This window comes from Mobula birostris, chromosome 25, assembly GCF_030028105.1.
Source record: "Mobula birostris isolate sMobBir1 chromosome 25, sMobBir1.hap1, whole genome shotgun sequence".
In the NCBI taxonomy this organism is placed as follows: domain Eukaryota; kingdom Metazoa; phylum Chordata; class Chondrichthyes; order Myliobatiformes; family Myliobatidae; genus Mobula; species Mobula birostris.
Window position 1 is genome coordinate 8,347,939 of NC_092394.1, and position 13,182 is coordinate 8,361,120.

Consider the following 13,182-nt stretch of genomic DNA (forward strand, 5'->3'; position numbering starts at 1 on the left):
ACCAGGCAGAGTTAAGTCAAAGAATCTATTTTAACAAGATTCATTGTAAATTCAAGCATTAAGCAAGCAAATATTATATACCATTAATTTGAAAATATAATGTGTGCAGGGTAACCAGCAGCATCAGGAGAATACCTGAATCAGCTGTCAAACAACAACAAATAACAGCAAGTTTTCAGTCATAAACAAGTGAAAATCTGCAGATGCTGGAAATCCAAGCAACACAGAAAATGCTGGACCCTGCCAAAGGACCTCGGCATGAAACTTTGACTGTACTTTTTTTCCCATGGATGCTGCCTGGCCTGCTGAGTTCCTTCAGCATTTTGTGTGTGGCAAGTTTTCAGTCTCCACCTATGATGTCAAGTTTTGATTTAAGAAAAAATGGTTACAATACACTGTTTGTATTTTACTTTTTCAGTTTTTATGAAAAACAATGTAGACCTATTCTGGTGTTAGATTTTCATCAGCGATGTTATTGGCAAGCTTATCAATGAATTTCTCTGTTGCTTCGTGATCAGCAAACGTTTTAATCTTAATTTTTTTAAATCTGTAAAAAAGAGTGCTATGTGTTGTTAAACTTCTGCAAGCAGCTTACTGAATATTCACAATTATTATCAATTTTCATTTTGTCTTAATAGATTTTTGCTTGTTTCAGATCAGCATATGTTCCCTCTGATGAATCCACTCTTTCAATGCATGATCATCGTTATTTTTTTGCTTTATGCAGTGTTTTTCCATTTTTCATTAACTTCTGCATTACATATGTGAGGTCACTTCTCAGAATGGTTTGTGATGTGCAGAGACCTGCGCATCAGCTGGGAATCTTCTAGCACTTTGTGGAATTTTCTGTTTGTGACATCATGCCCAAGCTCAAAAAAAAATTCTGACTTTGCTTTTTGGATTTTAGTTTTTCGGTAAGGGGTACTCAATCTGTATTCTGTGTAACAAATGTATTTCACAAATTAAACATTTTTAAATGTACATATTAACTATGCTTTGGGACATACTGAAATTGCTATGTAATTTTTTTTTGTTTTGCTTTAGGCTATTTGTCAGTTTCTGGTTAATTCCAGATAATCCTGCGGCAGTTTGTGTCTCCATCCTCCAGTAAGAATCCTACTATCCACATACTTTATCATAAACCTAGCTATGCAGTGCCCTTCTAATAATTTCAACTGATTATCCAGAATTTTGTACTTGGTCAAAATGAGGGATGTTAATATTGGGAATTGGAGAACTTAATCAATTTGGCAGCCAGTATTCATGTTGTGCATATCCATTTCAGATGTAGCATGAGGTTTAGGGCAGCTTTTATCTATCCTCTCATTTCATCTAGTCTGCAAATTGCACAATGCTCTGCTACATACCTAATCCCTTACTTTTCAATGCTGTGTATATCATGTATCACACAGATGTATGATTTTAAGTTTGCAGATGATGCCAAGGTTGATGGTGTCGTGCAGAGTGAGGCAGATTGTCTAAGGCTACAGCAGGTTATCAATCCGATGGAATGTTGTTCAGGGCATTTGTAGATGGAATTTACTGCTGATGACTTTTGGGTGATGTATTTTGGGAAGTCAAATGCTAGGTCAGTGAGAAATGTTGATGAACTGAGACCTTGGAGTTCAAGTCTATAGATCTGAAGATGGCAATGTGGATAGATAGGGTAGTGAAGAAGGCATATGAAAAGATTTTCTTCATAGATTGGGAGAGCGAATCTAAAAGTTGGGCTGTGTTGAGACCATGATTTAAAAAAATATGAGGGCCTAGAGTGAAGGAGTGACGAGATAGTTGCATTTTTTAAAAAAAATTACATCAGGGCATGCTTTGGGTAGATAGGGTCCTTTCCCCACGGTATGACTATCAAAATCTAGAATGTAGAACCTAAGATGAAATGAGGGAGTTGTAAAAGGAATTTGAGGGGCAAGTTTTTCTGGAACCTGCTGCCAGAGATGGTGTTGGAATCGGGTATAAATGCTATGTTCGAGACAATTTTAGACAGCACTTGAATAAGCAAGATTTAGAAGGATATAGATCTAGTGCAGATAAATGGGAATGTAGATGGACAAAATGGTTAATGCTGAAGGTTCTGTTTCAGTGCCACAACTGTGACTGATGCACAGTAAATCCTGACATGATTATTTTTTTCTGTTGAAACAGCAGTTGTAAAAGCTAACGATGTATTCATTGATCATGACAAAAGACTAATGAGGAGATAGCAAACTCATTTTTATGTTGCTCTTAATCATTGTTTTTGTTCACATTTATGTACTGTAGAAATGACAAGCAATCTTGAAACTTAAATTAACAGAAGCATATTTTAAGTTTCAGCCTTAACTGTTAAGGGCATGTACAGTAATGTCTTTTTCTTTTCTATAAAGCAAAAACCAATAATCAGCAATATTTTGTTTAGAACTTATCCAATTTCCCATTTATACAAAATTTTCTAATAATCAGATCTGTTTTAAAACTCTGTATGGTACAAACAGAACAGACTAAAATATGGATGCAATCACTTTTGGGATTTTTGAAATGACTTTATTGTGAATGTAACAGATTCTTTCACTTGCAAGAGATGTGTTGGTCAACATTTTGATTATAATCTGAAAGAAAAGATGGGAATATATATTTTGGTACAGCAATTCTATGGGTCGAGGGTTTGGCACTGAAAAATAGATTCATAAATCAAGTACTTCTAATGATTTTGTGATTTGTATTTTGAATAACTGGCTGAATCTACAAGAAGTATCAGGTCAAAAGTTTTTTCTTCATTGTCAAAAGGTTTGTGAGAATTTAAGTTAATTTAAACAGAAGTGTATAGGCAGGTCTGTTCTATGAGATGGATGGATTGTAATCTTAAATTTAAAGCATGAATGGTTCTCTTCTGACTCTCGTCTCAATTTCACAAGCAAATTTTGTTTTGATTTTGGAGCTTGCATCCAGGTACACTTTTAGGAAGTGATGGCATTTTTGATGCTCAGGTACTGTAACCCTATCGATATTGCCTCTGCTTTGTAGATAGCTGTGAGTAGTGCAATATTGCTTATAGGGTTTCAGTGTTTGGGAATTGCAGCAAAACATCGGTGAGTAGAAATGTGAGTATCTGCATCAATGCACTTTTGCAAGGGCCGATTGTGCATAGTGGGGGGGAGTATCCAGCAAAATATCCACTAGGTTGTACAGTTATTTTGCAATCCATTTGCTTCATGCAGCCAGTCACTCCAATGTTTACACTTGCTGCAATCTTACCCAATGGTTTATCATTAAATATGAATGACCTGTTGCTTTGGCGTACTGTTCTATGTCCTTTGGCTCTATGCCATCAGGATGTCAAATTTTGAATGATTAAAGCACCAATCCATTGTGTTTGGTGACAATAAAGGGGAAAGCATCCATATAACTGACAAAAAGGATTTGGTCCATGGAAATAATGGCTGAAATGGGATCAGGTGCACTTATGGTGCTGCTGTGCTACTTTTCCAATTGGTGGAAACAAAAAGTGTGATAATTTGCTCAACTGACTTCATGTGAACTTCTACAGGTGTGACTTTTGAGCATTGTTTCATAAAGAAGGTTGAATCAAGGTATAGTCCAGACTTTTGTGGCAGCTGTGTGAATGTGTAACTTTATGGCTTTAGGGTCAATGCCATTTGAAAGGCATGTTGACATTACAGTCACAAACAAGAGAAAATCTGCAGATACTGGAAATCCAAGAAAAGCACACAAAATGCTGGATGAACTCGCATGCCAGGCAGCATCTATGGAGAAGAGTACAGTCGATGTTTCAGACTGTGACTCTTCATCTTGTTTAAGGGTTTTGGCCCAAAACATTGACTGTACTCTTTTCCATAGATGCTGCCTGGTCTGCAGAGTTTCGTGCCAGCATTTTGTGTGTGTTGACATTATAGTGCATGTTTGTTTAATCTGAGAATTTAGTGATCAATAGAAATGCTCATTCCTTCACGGGTGATCATAACATTTGTATTTGCATACACAGGGGTCCTATTTCAGTTCAGTTTTTGTTTATTGTCATTTAGAAGTGCATGCACTTTTATGCACTTAACTAGCACTTGGGTTTTTTTTGCTCATCTCTGAAAAGCAACACTCTACAAAGATACAGCTTTTTCTGTAACACCTTTCAATATCACCGTAGATTCTACGCTTAAATCACTGAAAATGAGATAAAACCTATAGCTTTTGTCTTTTGGAATGAGAGCAGGTGTTGATCTGAGGTTCGTGATGGGTCTTTAGAGCAGTGGTAGGAATGCTTGCATTATTTCCCAGGAATATGCCTTGTATTTTGTGGTTTGTTTAGCTGAAAATATTAAGTGACATAGACTGAAGTTTGGTAGTGTTATCCATTACCACACTTCTTAATGGAGTTTGATCTCAAAATCCAAGCCCTGGTGTTGTTCACCTTTATCTGTTTCCAAAAGGGATCTCTATTCAGCCCTTTTGGAGAACAGAAGCACAATAATATGTAATGACTAGATTTCTCCAAACGGTATATTCTAGAACCTGCTCAACTGGTTCTAGGGATGCATTAGATAGAGATGGTTTGATGCTTTATTGACCCCAAAGAAATCGGTGTCACAGTAGCATTACAAGTGCACAGAGCTACAATATTAGAAGAGAAATGAGAAAGAATAAAATAAAACTTGCCTCAAACAATCTACCAGGAGGGGGTCATAGGTTGAATCATTATGGAGCCTAATGACCAAGGATCAGAATGACCTCATAGTACTCTTTGTAGCAACACAGTTGCCTTAGTCTATTACTAAAAGTGCTTCTCTGTTCAGTTAAGGTGGTGACAACTAAGGTGGTTATTGCAGAGGGTGAGAAACATTGTCCAGGATTTTCTTCAGGAACCTTTGTTCTACCACAGCCTTCAGTGTGTCTGACGCTAAAGGACCCCAGTCTCCTCAGGAAGTAGAGGCAGATTAATATTGGAAGGGATGAGTATTTTCTGTTGTAATCTGAGTGGAGCAGATCAAGTTTGCTCTTGAACTTTTGTAAGATCTTGTGTCACAGGTAAACAGTTCTAATGTAAAAACAGAACAATGCAAGTATTTTTGTGGAGCAAGGCAGGGTAATTTGTAAATTCCTTGAAAATTGGGGAAACATTGGATTAGAGAGACTGATGTTGTTTTGTGTTTTATCTGCTTAAACAGCAAAACTTTGGAAGCATTATCCCCTCCTGCGTTGTATCAAGGGAGACCTGGGTTTCAATTTCAAATAATAATTGGATCGGCCCTGAACATTTGGTTTTCCACAAGCACTAACTTTTTTTTTTGAATAATTGAAGATTACTGAATAATTTATATTTTGTATTATGCAGAACTCAAGAAGAGCGACATAAATGGCTTTGTCTAATTAAGAGATTTCCTGTTCTTGCATGTCACAATGTAGTAAAGTTGATTTAGAATAAATTTGGCTAAGATCAGTAATTAAGAGCCTTGGTTTCTTCAAGGGTTTATAGGTGTTGTATCAATGATAGTTGTTTTATAGTAGCTATGAGTATATGAACTAATTTAAAGGTATGAGTTAAAGTTTTTAATATTGATTAATTTTAATTGGCATCTTGTTCATCTGTAGATGACCTGTTCAGAGTTAGTTGTCTGCTCTTTACCAACCAAAACCTGATGATAGCTGTTTTATTAATTAGTAGATCAATAAACCAATTTAATGGTTTTTTTCCTCTAAGTTTCTGGCTTTATTTCAAAATATGAAAGTCTTAGGTTTAGTAAAGTCTTAGCACCATTGATCATGGATGTTTTGCATCTTTCTGATGCTTATGCTGATTCATTAAAGGAAACTGTTTTCCTAGCATTAGTTAAGTCCAAATATCTACTTTATGATGCATGGCATATGGAATCTTAGCTTGGTCTATATGTAGGGCTGTTACCCTTCAGCTATTTGATTTGGGGTTCAGGTCCATTGCAGGATATGAGATTTGGGTTAGAGGTTAAATGGGGAATGATGTTGGCATTTATTCCAGAGGATGCAATTAGTTAAAAGTATTGAGGAAACCTTAATAGCCATCTGAGTGGTCATTCTGGGCCTTTATTTTTTGTTACCCAAAGAGATGCCTCCTTTGACGGTACTGCTGTGAAATACCTGACTCTTGTGTGTTCCTGTTATAGAACAATGTTTCTGTCATTTTCATGATGATGCAATAATTTTGATACTGAAACTCGAATTCCAGGAATTCTGGGGGGCAGTGGGGTGGGGGGAAAATTTGTTAAATGTGGCTGGATAGCTAAAGTGTATGTTGACATTTTGTTTTTTTCTGAATGGATGGGATGGCTGAACAGATGTTCATTCTCTGGGTCCTGTACTTCCTGCTAAGTGACAATGGTATTAAGTTTCTGTTCTGCTCAAGTGAAACTCTGCCTGAGATTTACTTACAAAATATTCTTTGTGGAAAATAATGAAAATAGATTTTGGCCTCAATTGTTTCCTGTTTTTCTGGAAGAGGAGGAAATCACAGCTGAAACCAATAAATGATTTTAATTTTATTATTGGATTCCTTTTCTGTGGAATGGACTAAGTAATATAGACTTTAATCGATGCCCATCTTGATCCTTTCTCTTCCCCAGGACTGTGGGCCTGAGATTTAGAAGAACTGTCAGGCAAAATGATTGCTAAAATTGCTTCTCTGGTTTACAAACATTTCCATTGTATTAATGACATGTCTACTAGAAAACCGTCTCTAAACCCAAGTGTCATCTTAGGCCAATTAATAATATTTTCAAATGAAGCAAATTGTGGTTGAATAGTTCAGTTGAGGACAGGAGCTGTAGTTTTTATTCAAATTGACTAAGTATGCTGCTTTTTAGAAACTGAAATCAAAGAAAATAGTGGAAATCTTTGTGCAAATACATTGTAGCATGCAACTTTCCTTTTGCGATATGATGTAAATATTTGCACCTGTCCAGTTAAGGCTTGCAGCCTTTAAGGCATCAAACACAAATGTTGCATCTCAGGTATACTTTGTAACTAAGTTTGTGGGTTTCTCATCTGGTGATCCTTAAGAATAAACAGTTGAATAATCTTCCTGGGAGATTCTGGGGAAAACCTACTTGCAAGTTTGTACAGTCAAGATAGAAATGCTATCTGTATATTTCTGTGGGTTCATGTGTATCAAAACAGTGAGTTGTCCTTCGCCTTAATCTTTCTTGCTTTTGATTTGTGTGCTGTGTACTTATTTAATTTAAAAGATCTGAGAATGACATCATTTTTCACCCTTTTTTGATCTCCTGTGGATAGTATTGTAACATTCCCTGGACTCTCCTTCAGGATAAGGAAAGCCCAAAGCAGAATCTAGAAGTAGAGAACTAGAACAATGGTTTCCTTTCTTCACATTCCCTGACTGGATGTTCTTTGCCAATTTCTAAAGCTTTAAAAATCAATTTACAACCTAATAAATTGACAGTTTTGTTTGGTAGAATTCCTCAATATATTCACGGTATTTCGATATCAGACCAATACGTAATTGCATTTGTCACATTACTGGCCAGAAGGGCTATTATTAAAATGGAGAGATGCCTGTGCTCCCACTTTGATACAATGGTTCTCTCAGGTGATGTTATGTCTTAGTTTGGAAAAAATTAGAAGTCGAACTTTTGATCCTAGATTTGACTTTGAGAAAAGGTGGGGTTCTTTTGCCCGTTATTCTCATTTGATTTGAGTTAATAAAGATGGTCCATTTTTGATGCTTGGGTATGTGGATTTCGTTGGCGGATTGATGTCTTTTTTTTATGGAAGCTTGTATGGCGCATAGCTCCGGGTTTGTGCTCCAAATGGGTTTTCCCCCCTGGTTTTTTGTTATTACAGGTTTTTTTTCTTTTTTTAGTTAGTAGGGGTTTTTTCTTTTACTTTTTTTCCATTTTAAAAAAACATTTTGTTTTTTTATTATTATATACTGTTCAGCTTGGTTGATAGTTTAACTCTTATTCTATATATGGATATGTTGTCTTGATTATTTTGATGTATTTTTCTCTGTTGATTTTCAATAGTAATTAATAAAGATTTAAAAAGAAAAGAAGAATGAGCTACTCAGGAGAATCTTATTTTGAGATGTGTTCACATTCATGGTGCACATGGTACTACCATTTCAAAAATGTGTTTTGGGTCATTTGAGGATATGTCATGACAACAAATGGCCTGTAACTGAGGTGAGGGATTGGAGTGTCTCGAACAGGCATTGTATGTGTCAAAACATTACTTGTCAATAAAGAACCACCTTCCTGTTCATAGTTAGAAGAAAGCTTAAATCCCACACCCAAGACTTAGTTTGGTTGCATTTCTATGCTTTAATATCATAGACTAATTTAAACTCCCATCTTGAGTGAATATAAAATACATACTTTCAAAGATGAAATTTAGGATGCTTATTACTGATTTTGCTAGTCCATATTCATAAAAGAAGCTATTGTGCAACATGCAATCCTTGACAGAAGACGGGTAAGGGTATACCCTTGATAATAGTGAATTTCAACTTCCTTTACAGCCTTCATCCAGTGTTACTGAAATTAAGAACAGCAGTACTTTCATCTGTCTGCTTTGCCGTTGAGGTCTTTGATTTGGATCATGATTTGTCAGGAGCCCACCAAACCATTTGCCATTGCAACCACATGGGAAGCATTCAACAATTCTTGACTCTAGCTTTCATTCATACTTCATCAAATTTGTGGCCTATAGAAGTCCATATTTGGTCTAGCTTTGTTTTATTATTGTAGTTGGAGAACTTGTTATGCCAAATTGTTTACTGCATTCTATGTATTTCAAGTGTTTAATTTAAAAAGATATTTCATCGGATGTGAAGCCTTCCTCAAATACTATATAAAATTGTGTCTCTCTTGCACATTGTGTTCACTTGTAACAGGTGAACTCAGTCTGGTCACTAAACAGCAACTGAGTTGTATCTGGGCCACAACTGAAACTAGTTACCAGCCATAGATTACTGTAGTGTGGGTACTTCAAACTTGCTTGTCCACTGGGACGGGAGAATGATCCGCAATTCCAATACAGTACTTCGCATGTCAAGGAGATGCATTTTTGAAGGAAAAATAGAATGAATTCACTTACTAGGGAAATTATACAATTCACAACTTAAGCTAGAATTCTACAAATGGGAGTGAGTCTCTGGATAGTTAAAATGAAGAGGAAAAAAACAGGTGTTTAGCGAACAATAAATTTTATGACAGAAGTTCCTTGGGGCTTTCAGTAGTTTAAATGCTGGCAGATTAACTACATGTCTGTGGTTCCATGAATACATTTGAGGGCATTAGGCATCAACAGAAAAATGTGACTGGCAGGCACTGACATGTTTTACTGCTGACTCCTAATAAGTTCATCTTTGGCTAGGAGGCTGCATAACTTCTTGAGCCAGCTTAAGTTTAATAATTGTATTTTTAGATTATTGCCAATGTCATGGATATTTAAGACACTGACATTGTCATTTTTATTCACATCTGGGAAAAGTGTTAATGGTATGGTAGAATTTGCTTCCTATTTTCTAATTGCCTTCTGCTAAAGATGATGGGCTGCTATCCTGAACTGCTGTTTCTTTTCAGGTATTTTAACTGTACTCTTAATGAGAAGACCCTTGATTTAGACTTAGCAATGGTGAAGGACAAATAATACATTTCAAAGAATGTAATTTGACCTTTTCTCCTTGCCTGTGGTGGTGTCTCCATCCACCACCTGTCCCTGTACTTGGTGGATATGCTGTTGAAGTAGCCTTGATGAATAACAGTGGTGCCTTTTCTGAATGGTACATATGACAGCCATGGTAATTTTGTTTTAGGGGATTAAATTTTTAGGATTAATCTGTAGGCGATAAAGCAGGCTACTTTGTGGAAGGTCTTGAGATGCACTCATCTACGTAAGTAGAGTATTCTTTCATGCTGATGTTGCTCATTGAAAGTTCTGGGAATTGGAGTCCTGAGCTCCTTTTAGCCATGGTATTTGTGGCTGGTTCATTTTGAGTTCTTTTGAACATTGATACAGTCCTGGCTGTTAATGACCCGTGCCTTGGTATTGAGATAGAACACAAAGGTTGGTGAGTAAACTATCATCATTACTTGGAGCTGAGATTAGTATCTGGATAATGTCCAAGTTGTTTCTGTGCAAGTTGATGTCCTAAAGCAGAGGCGATTGGCATACAATAATAACTTTCTAATGCTAGATATCACCAGCTAGTGGAGAGTTTTATTCAGGCTGTCTAATGTAAAATTTATCATTAAAGCTGCATCTTGGGCATTTTCACCTTACCTCTAGAATTTATCTGTAGTCCCTGCTTGGATCCCAAATATCTGGGCAAAGCTCAGACCTGAGTTTTGTAAATGGGTCCTGCTTAATAACTCTGTTAGTAGAGCCTGTCACCTTGTGGCTGAGATGATGCCAGTGTTGAAAACACTGGGAAAAGAAACATTGTATTCAGACAGTTTCTTTTGTAGGCTGATAAATTTGCGACATTTAATAAATAGACATGTGAGTGAAAAAAGAGTTGTGGGCTACTTTGGAGTGAATGACTAGATTGATTAGGAGTACATTAAAAGGATATCACATATTGTGGGTCGAAGTGCATGTATCTGTGCTGTACTATTCTGTTCTATAATACCATAATGACATAGCAACATTAGACCATTTTGCCCTGCTCCGTAATTCAACTATGGCTGATTTATTTTCCCGCTCAGCCCTATTCTCTTGGCTTCTGCCTATTTCTTTTGATGCCATAACAAACCAAGAGCCTATCAACCTCCACTTTAAGTATCCTCAATGTGCTCAAGGAAACCTGATCTGTTGACGGAAGTATATTATGATGTATACGTTCTGGAGAGTGCAGGAATAGTAGTTTTGTTATGTGCCTGCACATGTGGGTGTATCGGGTAATGAAAAGGCAAATGTTACAGAAAAAACAGGCACTTACTAAGTCAGATAGATATAGTCAATTTAGGAAAGTATGAAGTAAAATTTTGTATTAGGTTGGCTGGGAAATGGCAGAAATTGTGGGATAGGTATGGGACAGAGAGGTGGTACTATTTGGTTTCATCAGTTCAGGGAAGGTGCCTTTCGGGAAGGAATAGGAGGGAAGATGTGTGGTTGGCAAGTTTGAGGTTTGGACATGGGTTTGCACTTGGTAAATGTGGGGATGGGTGGTGTGACTTCTGTAAAGTACCAGAGACAGTGGAACATGTGATCATGGTGTGCCACAGATATTTGTTGGAACGTAGGAAGCTGTTTGGTAGCTCTTGGGTACCTAGGCTGCAGGATATTCTGGCACCTGAAGCAGGGATGGTTAAGTTATGTAGGGCCCTATTGAGCTCTTTAATTAAAATAGGTTTGGGAGGTAGGATATGATCATCATGATTCCCTTCATACTCCATTACAATAGGTGGCGGTAATGCACTTTCCTGATAGGTGCGAACCACCATTAGCATAGAAGAAGGTGTGGTAAGTTACATTACTTCAGACTGATGTTTTGGAGCTGTTTTCCATATATCTCTGTGTGTGTGTGTGTGTGTGTGTGTGTGTGTGTGTGTATATATATATATGTGTATATATGTGTGTGTGTGTATATGTGTGTATTTTCATTTTTGTTATTTTCCCTTTTCTGCACTGTAAATATTTTTGCACTTTTTCTGGAAAATTTTCACCTCTGGCACACCATAAACAACTTTGTACTCAGCTAGGGTATACTGTAGTTGCCTGCAGAACTCTTACACCATCTGCTAAAGAAGGCATTTAGTCTTTTCATCCTCTAGTTGGTCTTGGATTTGAGGGAACCCAGCCTGGAAAGTGTATTATGGAAAAGGGTCTCACATACTCTTGCCACAGAGTCTTCATTAACAAATTCTTTTGAGTCGTATGAAGAGTTAATTAGCATTCCTATTTGAACATGTGTTGGAGCTGTAAAAGAGCAAAACCAAATTGAATTGACTTTATTTCTGGACTTCAACTGCTGGAGGAACTCCATTTTAAGCAATATCTGTGGAGGTAAAAGGATGGTTGATGTTTTGGGTCGAAACCCTGCATCAATATATAGAGGTACCAACTAGAGAGGATGCAATATTAGATCTCCTATTAGGAAACGGGTTAGGACAGGTGATGGAAGTGTGTGTGGGGGAACACTTTGGTTCCAGTGATCATAACACCATCAGTTTCAACTTGATCATGGATAAAGATAGATCTGGTCCTTGGGTTGAGGTTCTAAACTGGAAAAAGGCCAAATTTGAAGAAATGAGAAAGGATCTAAAAAGTGTGGATTGGGACAGGTTGTTCTCTGGCAAGGATGTGATCGGTAAGTGGGAAGCCTTCAAAGGAGAAATTTTGAGAGTGCAGAGCTTGTATGTTCCTGTCAAGATTAAAGGCAAAGTGAATAAGAATAAAGAACCTTGGTTCTCAAGGGATATTGGAACTCTGATAAAGAAGAAGAGAGAGATGTATGACGTGTATAGGAAACAGGGAGCAAATAAGGTGCTTGAGTATAAAAAGTGCAAAAAAAAATCTTAAGAAAGAAATCAGGAGGGCTAAAAGGAGACATGAGGTTGCTTTGGCAGTCAAAGTGGAGGATAATCCAAAGAGCTACTACAGGTATAGGAAGAGCAAAAGGATAGTAAGGGATAAAATTGGTCCTCTTGAAGATCAGAGTGGTCTACTATGTATGGAACCAAAAGAAATGGGAGAGATCTTAAATGGGTTTTATGCATCTGTATTTACTAAGGAAACTGGCATGGAGTAAATGGAAATAAGGCAAACAAGTAGTGAGGTCATGGAACCTATACAGATTGAAGAGGAGGAAGTGCTTGCTATCTTGAGGCAAATCAGAGTAGATAAATCCCCAGGACCTGACAGGGTATTCCCTCTGACCTTGAAGGAGACTAGTGTTGAAATTGCAGGGGCCCTGGCAGATATATTTAAAATGTCGGTATTTATGGGTGAGGTGCCAGAGGATTGGAGGATAGCTCATGTTGTTCCGTTGTTTAAAAAAGGCTGTAAAAGTAATCCGGGAAATTATAGGCCAGTAAGTTTGACATCGGTAGTAGGTAAATTATTGGAAGGAGTACTAAGAGATAGGATCTACAAGTATTTGGATAGACAGGGACTTATTAGGGAGAGTCAACATGGCTTTGCGCATGGTAAGTCATGTTTAACCAATCTATTAAGAGTTTTTCG

The 13,182-nt window shown here is 37.1% G+C and overlaps 1 protein-coding gene across 4 annotated transcripts in view; it reads left to right on the forward strand.

Moving 5' to 3' along the window:
- Positions 1 to 13,182, forward strand: part of LOC140187601 (SKA complex subunit 2-like) — a 36,793-nt gene that overhangs the window by 12,579 nt on the left and 11,032 nt on the right. Inside the window, exon 1 of one of the 4 annotated variants that reach the window (XM_072243087.1) lies at positions 1,045 to 1,107. The exons of 2 other annotated variants lie outside the window; for them this stretch is intronic. Coding sequence is in view for 1 of the 2 variants with exons in the window: in XM_072243085.1 (XP_072099186.1) it covers positions 8,094 to 8,177 (84 nt within the window). In the remaining variant the exon portion in view is untranslated. Of the gene's footprint in view, positions 1 to 1,044; positions 1,108 to 8,087; positions 8,178 to 13,182 lie in introns of those variants that run through there. One more of the 4 variants, XM_072243085.1, reaches the window with a different exon arrangement.